The sequence below is a fragment of the Cydia pomonella genome, chromosome 1 (genome assembly GCF_033807575.1).
Source record: "Cydia pomonella isolate Wapato2018A chromosome 1, ilCydPomo1, whole genome shotgun sequence".
Taxonomy (NCBI): domain Eukaryota; kingdom Metazoa; phylum Arthropoda; class Insecta; order Lepidoptera; family Tortricidae; genus Cydia; species Cydia pomonella.
In genome coordinates, this window is record NC_084703.1 from 33,893,002 (window position 1) to 33,913,732 (window position 20,731).

Below are 20,731 nucleotides of genomic sequence, written 5' to 3' on the forward strand. Positions count from 1 at the left end.
TTATTTAAAAAAACTTGGTAAGAATAAGTTTATGTTCAAGTTTATCGCCAGTAATAATTTAACTCGCAGGAATATCTATGGTAACTCGGTTTCTAGACGGTTATTGCCAAGGCCTGTCGACTTCCTTAGAAAGACATAACGCTTCATAATTGCACATGTGTGGTCTGACGCCCTGGAAATAGATACCAGTTATTAGTATAAAAATATTTTGATACAGCAACATTGCTCCTATCTGACTTTGTCTATTCAACTTTGGGAACAAATAAAATCATTTTTATCAAATATTTTGATTTGTCACACTACTATATGTAAATTATTATTATTTTATATAAATTATTACCTATTTCAGTTTGTCTTTGTCTATGTTCATAAAATCTATGGAGGTCAGAGGCACATATACCCTCCATAAAGCTTTGCACTTGGGTCTGGCCGGTTAGAACATAGACAAAAGTCTGCAATGTCAATGCTGTCAAAGTCATTGACGCAAAACTATTTTCATTTTCAAAACTATCAGTTAATTTTTAATGTTATATTGTTTAATCTTTCATGTTATGTATATAATTCTCTAAATTCAAAATTCTGGGCTAAATTATAGGTGCACTCCTAAGTTTGTCCCTAATAAACTTGACGTTGGCAAAGTGCCCTGGCAGCAAAAGCCATTCTAACAAAAAAAGAAAACTATCAGTTTTCATATAAAATTATTAAATAACGATTTATGTTCTTGAAATAGATTTATTGATTAATTTTTAAAATTAAAAATCCACCGCACAGTGTCTCCGCTCAGACACGGTTAAAGTTTAATCCATTGTACTAAATTAAGAAACAACAATTATTTCAATGTAAGAAATATTTTAATCTATAAATAAAATAAGTGTACTATTGCCAAATTCAAATACATAAATTTAATCTTACCACCCTCTTAAGTCCCACGGACGCCCTATCACATCCAAAATTACAATCAAAATTCATCATAGATGTAAAATTTAACATTGTTTTAGCGGGCAATTTAGAATTCTGGTAGCTATTAGCAAGGTTAGTAATTAGGAACATAGGTTATAGTATTGTTTAAAATGTGACTGTTTTGTTTTAGAGGGTGAACGTGAGAAAATAATCCTTGGCCGTTATATCATTTCCTTGGAAAGGCTCAAAATCAAAAGGCACGGATCCGCCACATAATTCCGACTAGTTGTAGTATCCCGGTGACCATCAACAAGACCGCTGCACTGAGCTGTGGAGCAGAAAGTGTCCGACAATCGGATAGATGTAATAACAACTTTTGTCTGTCATATATTCATGTATTTTTAGTTTTTTTGGGCTGATATATGTGATATGATTGATTACAATTTACACTAATTGCAATTGTGGAGTAAAATCAGATGTGCCAAAGATCACATTTTAGATATATAAAAAGCTATATTAAATGCAATAAATAGTATATGTATATATATAAAATTGTTTTTATCATGAAGATTTTAATGACTTCTATTTATTGTTATGAAGGTAATCTGGGAATTAAAACATGCGCTAAAAACATTGATGTAAGTAAAAGGGGTAGATATGTGACGTTAATAGTTGACAAAACTAAAATCTGGTCCAGCACCCATTCATTTGCAAATACTACTCACCATTATAATGTACATGTGCACAACGAGCAACAAGGATAACTAAATATATGTAGTTAATAGTGCTGCGCAAGCGAGATCCCTATATTTTGCGTATTCCTCGAGGTGCAACAGAGAAAAACTAATAACATTATACAAATGTGTAGGCGAGACGTACATACTTCTTACATTGCCGTCTTAAAGTGATATTAAGTCATTTCGATTTTTAAAAAATATCAATGATTTGATATTACCTAATCTTAGACCGTCTCTCTCAAGCAAATATCTGAGCGAGCGAGTTACACTGAGATTAATATCAAATTATTGACTATCATATTTTTAAAGCATGAAATTGACCCTCGTTTTTTACTTCTGAAACCCTGGTCGACTATTCACCATGTTCAACTAACGTGTCGCCTCGAGAAAACCAGTATAACGATATGATCTCAGTTGATAGGGATCTCGAGGTTTCAGGGGTTCACTTCTGATGGTTTTTCGGAAAAGACAGGTACGCTTGAAAGAGCCAATATTGTAATCACTGGTAATTCGTAGTTACTCCTGGTATTTATATATTCCAATCGTTCGCCGAGCGCACGACTCTAGATAACCAATATAAAAGTGTGAACCTTGTTTATTCATAGTTACGATACGTATACGGATTCACTTATATTGGACAAGTTGTAAGTCATGGGAATAAGCGCCTTCAACATCGGTCTTTATTAGGTAGCGTCAGGAAACAAATATTTATAAAATATATACGAAATTAAAATAAATAGGCACTTTATTTATTTTATGGAAAACAATTATTTTTTCGCTAACACACTAAATAAAATATGTTAAACCGTATGTATTTTATATGTAAAACCGATAGTTTATCTATACAATTAAAAAAAATGCGTAGAGGGCGGTATAAAAAAGAAAATTATAATCTATGGAGAGAAAAAAATTGTATCAAAAACGAAACCGAACATCATTTTCAATTTTCACAATTCAATCGCTAGGCATTTCCACTGCTGCAGCTCGTTTTAAAATAGAAATAAGTTATAGTTTTTTCTCTAAAAATAATAGTTTTCATTTTTTTAACTGTTGCACACTCTTTGCAGCATCAGGCTTATTTTTCTTATTTGTCTATTATAAATTCAAAATTGACTTAAAAAAGTATTTGTCATTCTGATAACTTCGGGTTACTTATTTATACTGATTAGGTTGTGTCGTTGATGTGATTTTCTATTTATTGTAAATATTTATTAAAACAATATCAAAGGTATATTTCCTCCCTTTTATTCAAACAGTCCACCATATCATACCATCTTTTTTATTAACGTTCATACTCATTTTTAGTTAAAAAAATTGCAAAAAGTTATATTTTTTTAAATCATTCCCTATCGAAGGCGAAATTAGCAATGTCCCACTTTTCTCGATTTGAGACGGCAGCGTGCCCTTACATTAGAATGTTCAATTTAAAGTATTCGTTCTGATTTTCATCGTTTTCATTTTCATCACCTTAGTTGCTCTACAAAGAGGACAAATTAAAACAAATAGTCAAACGGTAAATACGTAGTTAGGGAGTTTCGTTCTGTTCATCATCAGCAGTTCCACTACACTAATTGCCAGTTTTTGGATGAAAATGCTTAATTTGTAGACAAAAACTACAAAAATCACTATATGTGTACCTATAAGATTTTAGGTGTTCCCTCAATTCTTCATGGATTCCATCATCAGAACTTTGAACCCGGGACGGGACCATCGGCTTCATAGGCAGGGTCACTGCCCACTAGGCTAGACCAGTCATCATACATTTTACTTGACAAATAGAGATGATTATTATTTATTTCTTTTGTTTATGATAAAAGGAAGTAAATAAATAGGTTAAATTTGGTTGATTTAATATCTGTTCTAAATATTTTTTACACAGTTTTCAACATACATAAATACATCTTAAAACTACACTATAACTCGCATATTAAAATTGTAAATCCAAGCTCTGGTTAAAAATGTTGTCCATAGTTTTCCTATTGTTGTACAAGTACTATTTAGTAACTTTTGATGGACTATTCCCGATATTTGGGTTTCAAGTTAATGCAAGATATTGTTTTAAAAATACTATCAGAAAAACTGGATTTTTGGTTAACAACCGGTTATTCGTATATTAAAATAAAAACCGGTTACATTCTATAGTTTCAAGGAATAGGAGCACATGATTTAACATGTTGCATATTTATAAAAAAATTGCTGACTCTACAATGCATGAAGCGGGCATGCCTACTTGACACTCGGATAAACTTGTTTCTCACATGGGTAATGCATTATTTAGCTGTCGCGCTCACTCAATAACAAGGAAATTTTAAATATTATTTAGAAAAAAATTATGTTTTCAAATGTTATAACAGTACTTACGAATGAAAAGTGATACCGTGAGCTTTGTTTTTGTGCTTGGAGCTATTGAAGCACTGGAAAAAGGCGCAACACGGCATTCTTTGGCAATATTTTATCGAATTTGATGACAATGTTGACACTTCAGCGTCACCCGTACGACTAATTCAATATAGGTCCCGGAACCTATATTTTGTGGCTCACGATCGAGAGCCTGGTACCTCATCTACCCCTATTACGTACATCAATGGTTAAAAATAGGCGACCTAAACATAAATAACGCCTTAACAAAATCAAAAGATAATAATCACACGCACAGGATAGGAACACTGTCATTGCCAGGCCAAAACTCAAGTCCACCGCTGAATGCCGGCGTAAATACAAACATCTATATAAGACTCCCCCGTGGAGTCCAAACGCGCACTCGGCGAATAAACAACGCTGCACGCCAAGAACTCCGCTGGGGAGTTCGTTTATTTCTATGCCGTATGCCGACGACTCCTCTAGGGAGTCCAGGGCTGTCACAAAGGACAAAATTGCCAACGCCATGCATTTTTAGTTGCATAGTGAGCATAAATACATATTACAGGGTGGCCCAAAAAAACGTTGACAAAGATTTTTTTAAGTTTTAATATTAAATACTTACATAACTTATTCAATACAACTTAAAATTAAAAATACAGCCTTTTTTATTTAAGAAAAATCAATTGTCTTCAAAATAGCCCCCTTTGGCTTTAATGCACAAACGCAAACGTTTGGTAAAATTTTCAACGATATGCCGCAGCTCCTCCATGGTTATTTTTGCCCACTCCTGGGTAAGTTTCGCTTTTAAAGCGTCTACACTCTTGTGTTTTGTAGCACAGGCCCTTGTTTCTAAGATAGACCACAAACTATAATCCATTGGATTTAAATCAGGTGAGTAGGGCGGCCACTCTTTCGAGCTTATGAACCCTGGAAAATTGTCTTTACACCACTGCTGCACACTTCGGGCCCTGTGAGATGGAGCAGAGTCCTGCTGGAATATCCACGGCTGGTTGCCGAAATGTTGTTGACTCCAAGGAAGAACTACAGCTTCCAGAATATCTCTCCTGTATATTTCTTGGTTTATTTTTACACCCTTTTCAATAAAAATGAGAGGAGTTTTGCCTGTAGAGCAAATACCACCCCAAACCATAACTGAATCCGGCTTTTGACGATGGGGAATGACTGCGACCTCTCCGGGGCGACTAGAAGAGTAAATTCTGTCATTTTGGTGATTGTGGGCCTGTTCTATACAAAAAAGTTTTTCATCAGTAAAAAGGATATTTTTCCATTTTTCAGTAGCGGCACGTCGCGTAATCAAACGACATCTCTGTAGACGAACTTTTTTATCTTTATCTTCTAGAAGCTGAGCTTTACGTAGCTTATATGCCTTTAATTTTAGATCATTAGCGACAATACGTTGGACCGTTGATCGACTTACACCCAGTTCCCGAGCCATTTTTCGCACTTTGGTCCGTGGATTACGACTAAGCCGTTTTTTTATAACATTTCGAAGCCTCGGAGTCCTAACAGTCCTCTTTCTTCCTCTTCCTGGGCGGTCAGCAAGATGCCCGAGTTCATTATACCGCCCAATAGTTTTGGACACCAGTTGACGACTGACACCGAGCGATCTAACTATCTCACACTGTCGTTTTCCCGTTTCGTGCAAGGAAATTATTGCTTTACGCTGCGTAGACATCATAAAAACCAAAAATATTCATATAATTCAAACAAGCTATTATTCATAAAACGTTGCCAATATGTGTAAGAATGTAACAGAAAATGAACCGAATTCGTTTGGCGTTCCAAATTCAAAAATTTTACTTTTTAATTTTGTCAACGTAATTTTGGGCCACGGTGTATATTAGGGAGGTATGTCGGATACCTCCCTACTCTAAACTTCATTTACTAGGCTAGCTATTAGTATAAAGCTGCGTACGAAACGAAAACCGAGGTATAGTGACAACCCTGAAAAATCGTAAGTTTCGTAAGAACTCGCTAGAGGAGTCGGATGGCATGGCCTTTAGTCATCTATAATTGTATAGTACGAACTCCCCTCGGGAGTCGCGTGGCATGTGAACAAAGTTTTCGAGAACTCCCTAGTGGAGTTCTTGGCAGTGAAAGTGTTCTATTTGGTACCCACATCAATAATGAACCGAAATTACCGACCTGTGATCTCATTGAATAAAATTCATATAGGTATGTAAAAAAGAAAATGACTTTTTCCTGCCTATTGTATGTTTTTCGAACGAATTAAGCTCTTTTGATCCTAATATATAGGAATAAAAATATTTATAATAAACTGTATTGTTACCTTTTATATTGAAAAAACTTCAAAATATAGATATCATTATCTCTTAGGACAAAAGATGCCTGTGATTTTGATTAATATGTAACATACTATTTTTTTATTTGGCAAATACTAATTTAAAAACCTCACCCCAACAAAAAAAAAAAATACAAAAAGAAATTCCGTCGCCGGTGTTCGAACCCAAAACCACTAGCTAGAACTGGATCACTACTTACCAAAACCCGCCAGGCTAAACCGGTTGTCAATTTTAGTACTGAGATACAAAGAGAGCGCCACTAGTATAAACGAACTTTTGAAAGGGACATTTTTTTGTATGGAGTTATCGTTCTTCTCCTAGTGAGTATTATATTCTTTGGTTATTGCACACCGGCGCACAGGACACCAACCTCTTTAGTGTATACATACTAGTTACCACCAACTCGGTTTGGTGGTAACTAGTGGGATTTTTTCCCAGTAGTTACCACTGGTAACGACTTGGTGGTAACTAGTAGGAATAACCCTCATCCTCCCGCGCGGACGATGGGAGTGTCACGATTCTCGAACTTTGCCAAGTTAATAGGTAATTCAAATATAATTTCGAGCTATAGGTCCTAGAATCGAATATGATTGTTCATAGCTGACTGGCTTTTCTCTGAGTAGGTATATTAAAAAGACAATGATACATAAAAAATATTATATTTCAGTTATTTTGACATTATCAATTAGACAAAAAATATTCATCTCGGTCGAAGTAAATATATAGTTAATAAATAGGTATTCTTGTTAAAATCGCTCTTAAAATTAATCTAACACATGTAAATAAAAAACAATGACAAAACAATTGTGGTAACTTTATGATGACTACTACACTTATTACAACACTATCTGACTGAATTGAGGTGTTGATAAAAAGAAACTTATTTATTTAACTGGTGAGTTGAAAATTGTTGTATTTCGCTCGAGAGCAAAGTTGTTTATTATATCGAGCCTCAAGGGCCTCGCAGCGGCAAAGGTTTATATTTTAGCACCACTTGCGAATCATGTGGGTTGGTTTCAGTTTCTTTCACTAGGTTATCACTTATCAGTAAACATCTACAACTTTGCACTCTTGCATAATAACTAAATAATATTGACTCGTTATTACTCTAAGGTACACTGTATGTAAATATAAAATTGACAATGTTAGGTTTGCAATTAAGAGAGGGCGTAAAGCCAGGAAATTAGAAATTAAATTTACCTTAATTACCCTAAAAGTATACTTTTGTTTATATGTATAATGTAAAATTACACTGCTATGGTATGCAGAATAACGATATACAATTGAAAACAAATTGTTTGTGGAGACCGGTCTGTTTAAGCTTACACGGGGTACAGGTTATGTTAAAGTATGTAACTTTACTTTTGAGTGACATTAACGTGAGACACTTCATTCGGTTCTTGTCTGTTTTAATTTTTTTGTCTTTTAATTATTTGACGACCGGTTTGGCCTAGTGGGTAGTAACCCTGCCTACGAAGCTGATGGTCCCGGGTTCAAATCCTGGTAAGGGCATGTATTCGTGTGATGAGCATGGATATTTGTTCCTGAGTCATGGGTGTTTTCTATGTATTTAAGTATTTATAAATATTTATATATTATATATATCGTTGTCTAAGTACCCTCAACACAAGCCTTATTGAGCTTACTGTGGGACTTAGTCAATTTGTGTAATAATGTCCTATTATATTTATTTATTTATTTATTTATTTATTTATAATTATTTATATAAGAATTCAAGCCTTGGCGACCCTCTACATCTCCAAGGATAATTTAATATATTTTTTATATTTTATCTCTGACACTTAGAGACTTATACATCTCTAAAGAATTTTAGTATTTTATGGTTTTATTTTTTTATCATAGTTTTTTTTGTGTAATTTGACATTTAGAGACAGTATACATCTCTAATAAAGTATTTATTATTTCATAGATTCGATATTTGTAATTGTTTTTTTTTAAATTTATTGTTTGTAAAAATGGACATGTAAAAGTGCCCCTGTGGCCTATTTGCTGAATAAATGTTTGATATTTGATATTTGAAATAAAAATTAGGTATGTTTTCGTGATTTTTTTCAATCTCGTCAACTTTAACATTTTAAGGTTTTGTTTAGAGTCTGCGCTCCCAAATATAGTCTAGCTTCAGAGATTTTCGCGGCATTAGCCCTTGATTAAAACGTGTAAGGGCCTACGCTAGCTGATGACGCCCGCCGCGTGCGCACGTACGCGGGTGCTATTTGTAGGTTAAATCCGCCGCACACGTCCGCTTCAGTTAGCGTCTCCCATACTATTTTTCGTTAACCCGCTCGTCAGCTCCGTGCACCCGCGCCAGCTAGCGGAGGCTCTAATAATTAATATAAAAACTACAATTTTGCTATTAGCCCCCTCTTTATCAGTGTCACAACAGACATGTGGACTGTCACTGTCTTTATCATCTTTTGTCTAGTGTCAACGTGTAACAATTCAAAAGGACTAGCTTTAGGCAATTGAGTCGAAAGTCGACACTCAATAAACAGCTTGAACTTTTTATTACTTTAAGTATTACAATTTAAAAGTAAAAAATGCAACATGGCGACTTAGGAATATCATTAATCATCAAATCGAGAAGTTAGGTATACATATGACAAGTTAGGTACCTATACAACAAGACAAATTATTTTATAAAATATATCAATACATGTTCGTTCGTTTGTTGTTCGTTTTAATAAAATAATTTGGAATCTATCAGGTTTGAGTTACACGTTGCGTGGGCTTGGGACTGGATTTTGTATTTTTATTTTACATGTCTTATCCGTTTACACATTTATATTTTAAAGTATCGGTAACATTTCTACATTATTACTTTCAAAAACATTAGAGACAAGCTAATCCTTCCTTTCTTCGGCTGGTATGAAGTCCATCGAGGCAGAATTAATACAAAAACGTTTCTTGGTGGGCGCCCGCCCATCATCGAACACGTGGCCCAGGTGAGCGGAGCACTTGGAGCATCGCACCTCAGTTCGCACCAAACCTGGCCGTGTTAAAACTAGTAATATATTCGCTCCAACTTAATTCCGTAAGCACAATCCGTTCACCCACATCACCATTTATTTACACAGATACAGATTGAAACCATTGTGTGATGCCATGAGTACATAATCCGAAATGATTTCCAGAGTTGATGTCGTGAATTTTCAGGCGCGTTGTCGCAGCGTCGCAGGAGTCATCCAACCGACGGCCATCCGGGCAGCGGGCGGGGCGGGGCGGGCGGGGTAGCGGGAGCGGGCGAGGGACCGGTATAATGCAGTGCCGATTTCATGCATATTACAACATTCATGAGATGAGATGCGTTTAATAGCGAGTGAACGTAAACATAATAATCATGTAGTAAATTAATGTTTGTTTAATTCGCAATTTAAATAGAAAATGATCGTGTAAAGTAGTAATACAAATTAGGAAGTCGAGGAAAGAGAAGATATAAAGTAAGACAAGTGAGCAACGCTCGGGTTAGTAAGGGCGACGCACAATGGAATAAAGATTATACGTAACGACGAAAAAGCATAAGAAGACAAATTATAATTACCAATTTGGGACGACTTACGTTTGCGTTGGGTTCAGGATTGTGTCGGAAGGTGTTCAGGGGGTACGGGAAGACAGACAGAAAAAAAGATAAAAATATATTAGCACCAAAACTCCACATTCCCATCACCAAAATATACTTGTTGAAATATGTATATGATAAATATATACATAAGTATCGTTTAGTACGAAAAAAGAATAAAGGATTGTCCTAGAGGAGGGGCTAAAAGAAAATCGGCTGTTTGCCTCTTTATCACTCTTTCGTATTCAAGCGATAGGGGCAAATAGACGAAGCGATTCGTGGCTATAACTAGCCCTACACCTATCTGACTTAGGCACAGATGTTCAACAAATTGCTAACGTAACAGTACAGCACGTGTTCAGAAATTGTGTTAGGCAGCTAGTTTAGCCGTCCACAAGAGGGTGGGCTGATGACTAATAAGGACAAGCGATATCCCATACAGGGATAAGTTCGCCTTTGTTGTATTTAATTTACTCTGTAACTGTGTTTTTCGTGTTTTTATTTCTATGTACAATAAAGTATATACATACATACATACATATGTCAGCGGACAGGTAATTCTTAGTTGTAAAACTTTAACTAAGGCAGGTGTTCCCAAATCTTTGTGTGAAAAAGTTATCGCCGCATAAAAGTAGCGTGAGTTGAAGTTTTATCGACACTTGAGTTCCTGTGTAACAGATTATATGAAGGTTTTGTAACTGTCGATATTTTTGTGTCACGTTATTTCAGTTTCTCATGTGTTTTCTTATGTCCAGCTGGGCACTTAGCTCATAATTGACGAACCTTATGATTGCAAAATAGTAGGTGATCATTATTTAAATCGTACGTCAATATTTGGTTGTTTTCTTATTCGTACCTATATATGTATATAATAAGGTAAAAAAATGTACATATTAGTTAAGAAGCTGGAATTAGTCTTAAGTTAATTGATTCCATTGTGTTACGACAATTTAGCAGTTTCTATTTAAGTTAAATGCATGAAAGTCTGTTTGCATTAAGTACATACAATAAATTTTGAATACTTAATCCAGTAGCGGATTATAAAATTCACCTACAATTTTATTTATATGGCCCTTTCAGCACTCTAAATAGTTTATCCCCACCGATTTGGGTATAAATGAGTAAATACGGGTATATTGAGTAAAAATACTGAGTATTTACTCGGTATCTACACGTGAGTATTTACTCGCTATTACCCATCTCTACTTGAGTGTTGAAATATACATTTTTTGCGGCATAAACGGCCGTATTTTTTTTCCGTTGACTCAGAAGTTTGATTTTTTCACGGCTTCAAGGGACTGTAGACCTGAGTATACGGTTTTAATTTAACTCGATACCTCCACGCGTTCCCCAGATATGCTAGTAGTAGTGATGTCTTGACAGACAGACGGACGGACGGAAGACTAAAAATTAATAATTTTTGCATAGCCAGTCTAGCGATTTTTTTTTTAATTGATTTAGGTAAACAAACAGTCACTACAAGAACGGCTTAAAAATATAAAGTATTTTAAACACTGTTTACAGTATGTGTGACCAACACCGTTCACCACTTATTAATTAGGTACAATTAGTTAGATTATTTCGGATTAGATCTCGACGCCCTAACCTAGTCAGGCTATTCAAAATAGATAGGTACCTACATGGGCTATTCAAAATATACAAGGTATTGCACATCCTGCTCGAATTTCCTCACGGCGCCCCTCTCTACTGGCTACGGTGCACCAGGGCGCCGCGGCGCAGTTAGGGAACTCCTGGTGTAGTAGGTGCTAGATGCCTACCAGTGTTGGCCGAACGTTAATTAGAATTGCCCATTAGCCATTACAAATTGTAATGGTTAATGGTCACTTCTAATTAACGTTCGGTCAACACTAATGCCTACTGCCGGTCGGTTGACCAAAAGAGCTGAGATAGCCCCTGAAAATGTCGCGACTAATTTGTAACACCTACACTAATACAAGATTATTACATTATTTTAAAACAATTGCTTATCACGCGAATAATTGGCCCCACCACATGTTGAACCCGTGCTGTAGTTACTTACATACTGTACAAAGGCAGGCTCACAACGAGTAATACAAGTAGTCCTATCAATTTGCATACACTTAAATCCACCATTAATTAGAAAGAGTAAACAGACAGTTGCGGGCATGTGTTTTATTTACGTGGCTCCATTCCAATCCATTTTTTTTTAAATAATTGATTAAAATAATTATATTTATTTTATATTTTTACTCTTAAAAATCAAACTGCTATCCGTTTGCTCTTCGTAATTCTGTATATCAGTAGGTAGGTATACACATTTAGCATTACTTAGTACGAGTATGATCATAAGTTTTGAGACGAATGTAAACTCAAATAATGCAATTACTGAAATATTATACGATTATATTAATATTTTATTTAACAAGCACACTATAATTACTTTAAATAAATTGACTTTATTTAAAATGGCCTGCTGTGTTTTTCATTATAAGCAGCCGTGTAACACACGTTGGCATTTCGGGGGTGTCAGCACGAATCCAAAAATGTTATGTTTACTGGCGGGAAAGTAACGGAAGTAGAAGAAAACTAATAATTAGAATATTAAATTATGCACCAAAATATTGAGTAATATTTCGAATTCTATGCTGAATAACCAATATCATTATCATGCCTGTATTGCGGTGGGGAGGAACTTTTCATAACAAAAAAGTGCCAAATTCGAAGTGTAAAACTGTCAGACACACTTTTTGTACGTAGTTTTAAAATCAATCTAACATTAAACCAGCCTGAAAATACTTTTTTTTTTCGCCTTGATCAGGTAGTCGTAAAAAAAAAGAATTCACACTATAAGCTTCAAACATTTTTAATGTATTTTTAATCATAGAGACTATACATCTCTATTGTATTGTAGTAATTATTTATTTTAAGATTATTATAATAATGTAATGTTTACCCAGGTATTGGCTGTTGTATTTATAAATGTTGTTATATATTTTATTTTTCATGTCACTATAATGTTGTACTGACTTGTAAAAGAGCCCTTGAGGCCCACTTGCAGAATAATTTTTTGATTTTTGAATTTTTGGCACTTCTTCAGAGGCCGAACGAAAATATGGGCATAATTGATCAATAGTAATAATTAAATATGAAGCAGTTCGATAATTACTTATTTGATTTTAGTTATTTTCATGACTTTGTCTTCGTCTCAAAACTTATGAACATAAAACCAGGTTGGTACAAAATATTAGTTACTTAGATTAGGGTCAATAGGCGATGCTGGCATTTGTCTGTCTGTCTATTCTGTCATAGTGTTTTGTTATCCCCATTAATCCCTTTATTTAGACACTTTTATTTCTCCCTGGTATGGGAAAAGCTGCACTACATTGATTAAGATGTATTTAGTTCTGTCATCTGGTTTTGTGAGAAGTACAAATTAAATATTATCGAAAACAGAAAGCGCTACAAACTTGTTTGTAGCTGATATGATTTTACACTAATATGAAATTTTCTTGAAACATACCTAATTACCGAGCAGTGGCGTCGCGTCAAGAATATTCATAGTCAAACCGCGGGGGCGGGAGCTATCTTAATGAAAAATGAGCTCAAGGGCGTAGCCAGCGAGTGAACTAGGGAGGGGGGCAAGTTGATATCGCCGGAGGTCTGGGGGAGGGAGAGGGGGGGGACGGGACAGAGCTGCCCCCCTGCCTGTACCTGCTGACGCCCATGAATGAGCCTCAAGGGTGGGAATCAAGTTCTATTGGAAACTCGCCACTGTTACCTAGACTGATTAAGATTAATAAACACTCTGTGTTTCACGCATATTGATGTTATAACATGTAGAATAAATATATTATTTGAATGTGTGTAATGTAAGTGGATATTAAAAAGCAAACTTAAAATACGTGTGAATATTGTACCTGTAGTTACATACTCGTATACTTACATATAAAGAATCTTATTTGCATAGCCAATGCCAGAAGATATAAAAAAGTGGATTTAAAACGAACAACTAAATCTTTTATTAAGCATGAACAGATTTTGCTCGCAACTCATTTTATGCAGAATTGTTGTCTGCATTACACATCATTAGAATATTTTTTTAAACAAGCTCTTAAATGATTGTATTCGCAAAAACTATGTTGGGCATAATGAAAATTTCAAAACTCCTGTGACGATGAAGGAAACCTATTGGGAGCGTGCAAAGCGGGTGGTGGGAGAAGACGGAACGATCACAGCGCTTGATGTGGCCAAATGTGGCAAAAATGCTACGTGTGTTTCCGTGAAATCTCATACTATTCCGTTATTTTGTTCACGATTTTTGATTTAAAATCATATTTACGATAAAAATAGGTCACGATAGCTGATAAATGGTAAACTGCAATAATACTGGATGAAACAGTAATAGTAAACTTTATATATTTCCAACATCAAGCTAGAGATTAGGCTTTTATATCATATAGTATTATTCCAGGCTTACCAACGTAACGGCTAAACATTTTATCTTGTCTATGTCAACGCAGAGTTTTGCTTGGATGGTAATAAAATAGTATGGCTAATACAGTGTACCACCATTAGGTAATTGTAATATTCGTTATAATGACAGTTACTTAAAGCTCGTCAGAAACATACTTTTGGCACGCGGAGTTGTCTGTCACAACAAACGTTGTGATAAGCGAAAGAACATATGTTTTAACAAAAAATGAGTTGATTAAAACCTGTGAAGAAGGGTAGAACTTTTATACTTGAAAGCATCATACGTATCCCCAGGAACAGGATCACGAAGTGAGCCTTCAAAACATAATGAAATATACATTTTTTCATTTAATTTGTAACGAAACAACGACGGAGAAAATTAACCGAATAATATAAAATACACAGATAATTTTCAGTAAAGCAAAAGTCAACTGTGTTTAACATTAAAAACGAAAAGATTCCGCACATTGGTAACTGTATTATAGTAACATTTTTAAGGAATAATCTTTATTTTGCTGAGCTCATTATTTGACAGCTCCCCAATAGTTGCGAACGCTAGGCGGCGCTGCCATCGTGCACGCTCCCAATAAGAGAACTTGAAATAGAGATATGACAAATTTACTGCCATCTTTCGACACATGAAACTTTTAGGACGCCATTTGACTAAGATTTTTATTCTCTCACTGATATGTGTTAAATATCAAAAAGTGGCGCCATCTACTACTAATACAAAGGGTATTGCGCCATCGCTCGAAAAGATGCTGATGTTGAAAATTTGTTAGAACTCTTTTTATTTTATAGATAGATACTTAATTATTTATACATATATATATATATATATATTTAAAAATGTTATTCATTAAATTAATTTTTAACAAGCAGAAACGTCTGCGAACGATGCTATTAAAAAAAAAGTTATTCAATAAATTTTAATAAAAAATCAATTTCACGCCCAAACGCTCCAAGATGTCACATGTGCTAAATAAACAGACTGCTGTCAAACTGTCAGTCATAAGCATAGATCGAAAGCTGTAGTATTAAATAATAAATAACAAGTTTAATGAATCAACTGTATGGAATAATATGATATACTTTAAAAGGTTTACATGTTAAATATTACGCTTTTTGATTAAATATTATAATATAAAAAGTTACAAAGTTGTTTTAATTACCTAAACTTTGCTGCACAGAATCCTTGACCTTACTAAAAAAACTTCTCGCCATCATAGAATCTACTTTTGGTAAATTTGAACTAGGTATTTCCTTTGATAAGTCCAGGCTCCATCGTAATAATTCAAACAAGTCTTGCAAGTATACGCATATAAGCCCCAAAAAGATTGTCAATGAACATGACAGTTTGTCAACTTTGGTTTGTGTCTTTGCATAGTTGTGTATTTATCCAGGTTTGACAACTTGTCTATTGCTGGTAGTTGACTTGGTAAATATAAGTGTTGCATCTCTTTTGTTTTTTATGTCAAAGGAAAGAGTTGCAATACGAATATTTTTCAAATACAGTCATGTGAAGTGCCAGCATGTGGGTACTTCTCACACTGTGACGTAACGCGCTTCGATTGGAGATTGCAGTCACGTGATACTGAGGCATAATTTTAAAAACTTTTGATTATAAATTAATTTATTATATCTACACTTACAAAATATGATTTTCAGCATTTAAATATTGCTATTGGTAAAAAACATTTTATACATTCGCGATTCATATCAACATCCCTTTTCGTTTTTGTCTTACCCCAATGCACCTTATATTAGCAAATGCTTATAAAAATAATGAAATGGTGCTCCCACATTGGCTGTTATAAAATGTTAGTACCTGGGCGACCGAGCTTTGCTCGGTTATAACTATTTATTGTAATATGGTGGTGTATAGGTGATAATCTTAACTACATTTTTTTACTAAATTAAACTTGTCTAAAACAATAAAAATTAAAAAACTATACCGTAAAACTACCCAACTCTAGTCCAATACTGCAACTATGGTCCACAAGTTCAAACGGAAATTAAGTATCTATACCAATGTTTATTTTGGTTTACTCCTAGTTTTACCTTCCATTTATAAACATACTTTGCCTTAGAACTACAAAAATATAGTAAAATACACACCTGAACGAGAAAAATTCGAGTTTATTTGTGGCCCATAGTTGGGAGCTTTGGACTATAGTTGGGTGGTTTTACGGTATATAAGTTGAACATATAAAAAAAAAAACAAAAGTTAGCCACCGGGCGAGATTTGAACCCTTAACACTCGTTTCTAGCCGTCCGCGTCTTAACCCGCTGGACCAGACGGACAGGGGCCGGCAACACCAAATTAGTGACCATATTCTGCGTCGAAAGAAAAACGCATGAAAACTCGAAAACACGCGTTTTCCCAAACATAAGACTAATCTAGATCGATTGTATACCCCCAAAAACCCCCCATATACCAAATTTCAGCGAAAACGTTAGAGCCGTTTCCGATATCACAGAAATATATATATATATTTATTTATTTATTTGTTTGTTTATTAGGATCACCAACAGAAGATACAATTCACATACTATAATTTACATACTAAAAGAGCACATTTATAATTGATCCCCCACTTAAAGGCAATCACAGCATGCATTATTTAAGTTAAGATTCAGAATAAGACCTTAATATAAATATAAATATGATATTAATTAACAAAACACCTACTTAATACGAACAATAAATTTTCCACACAAAAGTAACTAAGTTAGCCGAGCTAGCTGAGGTTGTCAACAGATAATAATTTGTTTTTAAATGAGGCTATATATATATATATATATACAAGAATTGCTCGTTTAAAGGTATAAGATATAATATGTGTGACAGTGACAACATGATAGTGGGTATTGACAAATGAGCTGTAGTTAGCAATAATGTTTAATTATGTTGTCCCTGTCACACAATGTTTTATACCGTTATATAACAACCAATGTAGGAGCAAAATTACATTATTTTTATAAGTGTCTGTTAATATAAGGTTTCTTCATGTTTTATTCTTTATTTGATTGATATATTTTATCAATATGTATATCAACAGTTGATAAGTGTGAGCTCACTGAAAGGTTGAAAATGTGACAAAATATCCGGAACCAAGCACTGTTGGCCAAGAGGTAAGAATGTGCAACTTGAAATCCGGAGGTGGGTTCAAACCCGGCTGGTACCAATGAGTTTTTTGGAACTTATGTACAAAATATCATTTGATATTTACCAGTCGCTTTTCAGTGAAGGAAAACATCGTGAGGAAACCAGACTAATCCCCACAAGGACTAGTTTAACCTTCTGGGTTGGAAGGTCAGATGCAGTCGCTTTCGTAAAAACTAGTGCCTATGCCAAATCTTGGGATTAGTTGTCAAGCGAACCCCAGGCTCCCATGAGCCATGGCAATATGCCGACAATGTGAGGAAGAAGAACAGAAACACCTATTATGTGTTTGCCTTAAGTCTACAAAGTAGGTATGATTTAATTATAATTATTTATAATGCATGTGTTGTATTTCTCAATGTTTCTACACATTATATTTTAGATTGAAAATTTTCGACTAGCCTTAATTGTAATATTGCTAGTGGGTTTTTACCCTTTGGGCAAAATTGATTGATTTAGTCAGTAAATTAAAATATAGATAACTGATTTTAACAACAGATTGTCATGCTACACAATACAACTCACTCAATAATGTAACAATAAGATTGATATGGGTCTAACATTACACTGGGATTCAAAGTGGGCAAAATACCTTTATTCAGTAATAAAGGACACATATTTGCTTACATTTTTGTTTACAACTACAAGTTTATTAACTTAGCGAGCAGACAGCACAGCACAGTTACATGGCCAACTCCAGCCCCTAAGTCAATAGAATAAGGTGTACAATTGGTCAGTTAACTTTTGTCAGTTAAATATAAAGCTGGGTTTTAAATTAATAGAAATAGTTTATTTCCTCCAGTTAGTCATTATTAATAAACAAATGTTAAAGGCATCAAGGTGATATGATTCAGATTGGAAGCCTGTAATACAATGAGTTCTCCTGGCATTGGCTGTGACATTGAACATAATGTTCTGCTTGAATAGACACAGTACAAAGCTAATAGGTATTAGGGTATGGTAGAATGAAATTTGTGATACAGATAATGAGTATTAGTACATTCAATTCCCAAGCAATTTTATTATTTGCCATTATTAGTAATCAAAATACATACCTGCACTTGTATCCTGGTGCAAAGTGACTTTATCTTTAGCTAGGCAATCATTGAAAGCAGGCCAGCCACAACCAGAGTCAAACTTAGTTTTAGAACTAAACAAGTCCTGTCTGCAGACTACACATACATACAGTCCTTCTTCATAAAATTTATTATAGCACCCTAAAATAAAACAGTGTCATTAAACATTGAATCATATGTTTTATACATAATACTTGGGTTGGCTAGGACCCACATCCTTTGAGTCCTCTGCTATAAGACTCAACTCAATTCTTCAGACTACTCATTAAGTCGAAACTTGAGTCATTATTACGACCGGAGTCTTATGTCAAGACTTGAGCCTTTTAAAGAGATCTCTCAAATTATGTACAAAAGTTTTCTAAATGTCATTGTCTCCACATTAAATTCATGGGTTATGCATAAACTATTTATAATTGTCAATTTTCTTTTGTGCTACTCGTAGGTACCTATAATTTTTTTAACAAAGTATACTATGACTAGAGTCTTTTAAAGTTGCAACAAAAAAATACTCTATAAAGGGATTTACTTGAGGCATAGACTCTGAAGTCTTTTAAGTGCAGTCACTCAAAAACGACTGGTTTCTCTAAATTTAGACTCAAAAGACTAGAGTTCTTACCAACTCTACATAACACATATTTAGTGTCTTATTGTACCTGTAAATGGTCGTTCAGTTCCAGCTTCTTGAGTGACATGGTATTGCAGTGGCGTTAAACGCTTTTTCAAGGCTTCTTTATCCTCCATTGCTCTCCACACTAAAGCTGTAAATACGGAACCAAACTGTAGAAGAGCTACTGCGTCTGATCTGGCGTGCTGCCAAACTAAACACGACGAGGTTATTACGTACTACTGTCAAGGCATACCGCGGGCGGAAGAGAGCCTGGGTAGCTATACATACCTGTTGTAAATGGATGTCTAAGCTTTAATGGTATCACCTTATTGTTTAGTTGCTGCCCCGCTACTTGTCTGGACGCAATAAATGGCCTGAGTAGAATGCGCATAACTCACATCGCCTAATTCACGAATATTGTTATGCAATCAAATGCTTTTAAACAACGATAAGATAATGTCGCCTTTATAATATAGTCATCCAGCACCGGAAAAAGACTACGTAGATACTAAAAAGATGACAACTATTTTTTTTTTTTTTTGTTAGAATGGCTTTTGCTGCCAGGGCACTTTGCCAACGTCAAGTTTATTAGGGACAAACTTAGGAGTGCACCTATGATTTAGCCCAGAATTTTGAATTTAGAGAATTATATACATAACATGAAAGATTAAACAATATAACATTAAAAATATAATAAATATTTAAAGACTTATATTATTTTTATCAAGGAAATACGCCAACAGTTTTAATACATTGGGTTCAGAACTAGCTAGAAGAGACTTTACATTACAGGGGAGAGATACTTTGAATTTGAGCAAGAGATCGTAGAAGCAAAGACGGTTCAACGGACATTCGAAAAATATATGGTCAATTGTGCCTACGCCATAACCACATTGGCATTCCGGGCTACCTTTTACCTTTATCCTGAATAGAAATTCCGGAGAACACACATGACCCAGCCTTAGGCGAATCAGACTACTCGTTACTTTTTTTTAAAACTTAAATTTGAAAAACCAAGGCTTAGAATAAATTTTTTGTTGAATTTGAAAGAACTGTTATTTATTATTGGTAACCCAAAGATCTGACCAATCAGAATGTAGCTTTTCCGAGGAAACTACATCCAAGTCCTTACTGAAACATCGAAAGAAGGACCTATTACCGTTTGTAGCCGCCTCTTTTGCAGCTTCATCCGCTTTTTCATTGCCATGAATGCCTTTGTGGCTTGGAATCCATGATAATTGAACTACTAAATTTAGCAAATGGCAAGCGAAAAGAGCTTCTTTAATTAGGCAAATTATGGGGGATTTTGAGCAATTTTTAATAGAGCTACAGGTAATGGCCTGGATCGAGCTGAGACTATCAGAGAAAATTACCGATTTAGGCAATTTGTGTTCTATTATATATTATACAGCTTTCAAAATGGCTACGCATTCTCCGGTGAAAATAGAGCAGACCGAGGGAAGTTGGAATTTGTGGGTTGACTTCAAATTGTCATGAATGAAAGCACATCCAACTAGACTATTATTAA

The 20,731-nt window shown here is 34.7% G+C and overlaps 1 protein-coding gene across 4 annotated transcripts; it reads right to left on the minus strand.

Moving 5' to 3' along the window:
* Positions 1-128: 128 nt before the first annotated feature.
* LOC133520613 (methionine-R-sulfoxide reductase B1) lies at positions 129-19,711 on the minus strand. Of its 4 annotated transcripts, none has more exons than XM_061855161.1 (4): positions 19,492-19,711; positions 19,250-19,354; positions 18,576-18,737; positions 129-172 (listed from the first exon to the last, which is right to left on the minus strand). In XM_061855161.1, the coding sequence occupies exons 1-4, from the start codon at positions 19,592-19,594 to the stop codon at positions 144-146; spliced, it is 399 nt and encodes a 132-aa protein (XP_061711145.1). In that variant the 5' UTR covers positions 19,595-19,711; the 3' UTR covers positions 129-143. The 4 variants fall into 4 exon arrangements, with proteins under 4 accessions (XP_061711145.1, XP_061711136.1, XP_061711128.1 ...); XM_061855152.1 differs by lacking the exon at positions 129-172 and adding an exon at positions 243-1,228; XM_061855144.1 differs by lacking the exon at positions 129-172 and adding an exon at positions 6,966-9,329.
* Between the last annotated feature and the right edge of the window lie 1,020 nt (positions 19,712-20,731).

Coding starts and splice junctions, on each gene's coding strand:
- LOC133520613 (XM_061855135.1), bottom strand. CDS start 19,594: ATGCGCATTCTACTCAGGCCATTTATTGCGTCCAGACAAGTAGCGGGG. Junction 19,355..19,491: donor TAGACATCCATTTACAACAG/GTATGTATAGCT, acceptor CCGTATTTACAG/CTTTAGTGTGGAGAGCAATG. Junction 18,738..19,249: donor AACTGAACGACCATTTACAG/GTACAATAAGAC, acceptor GTTTTATTTTAG/GGTGCTATAATAAATTTTAT.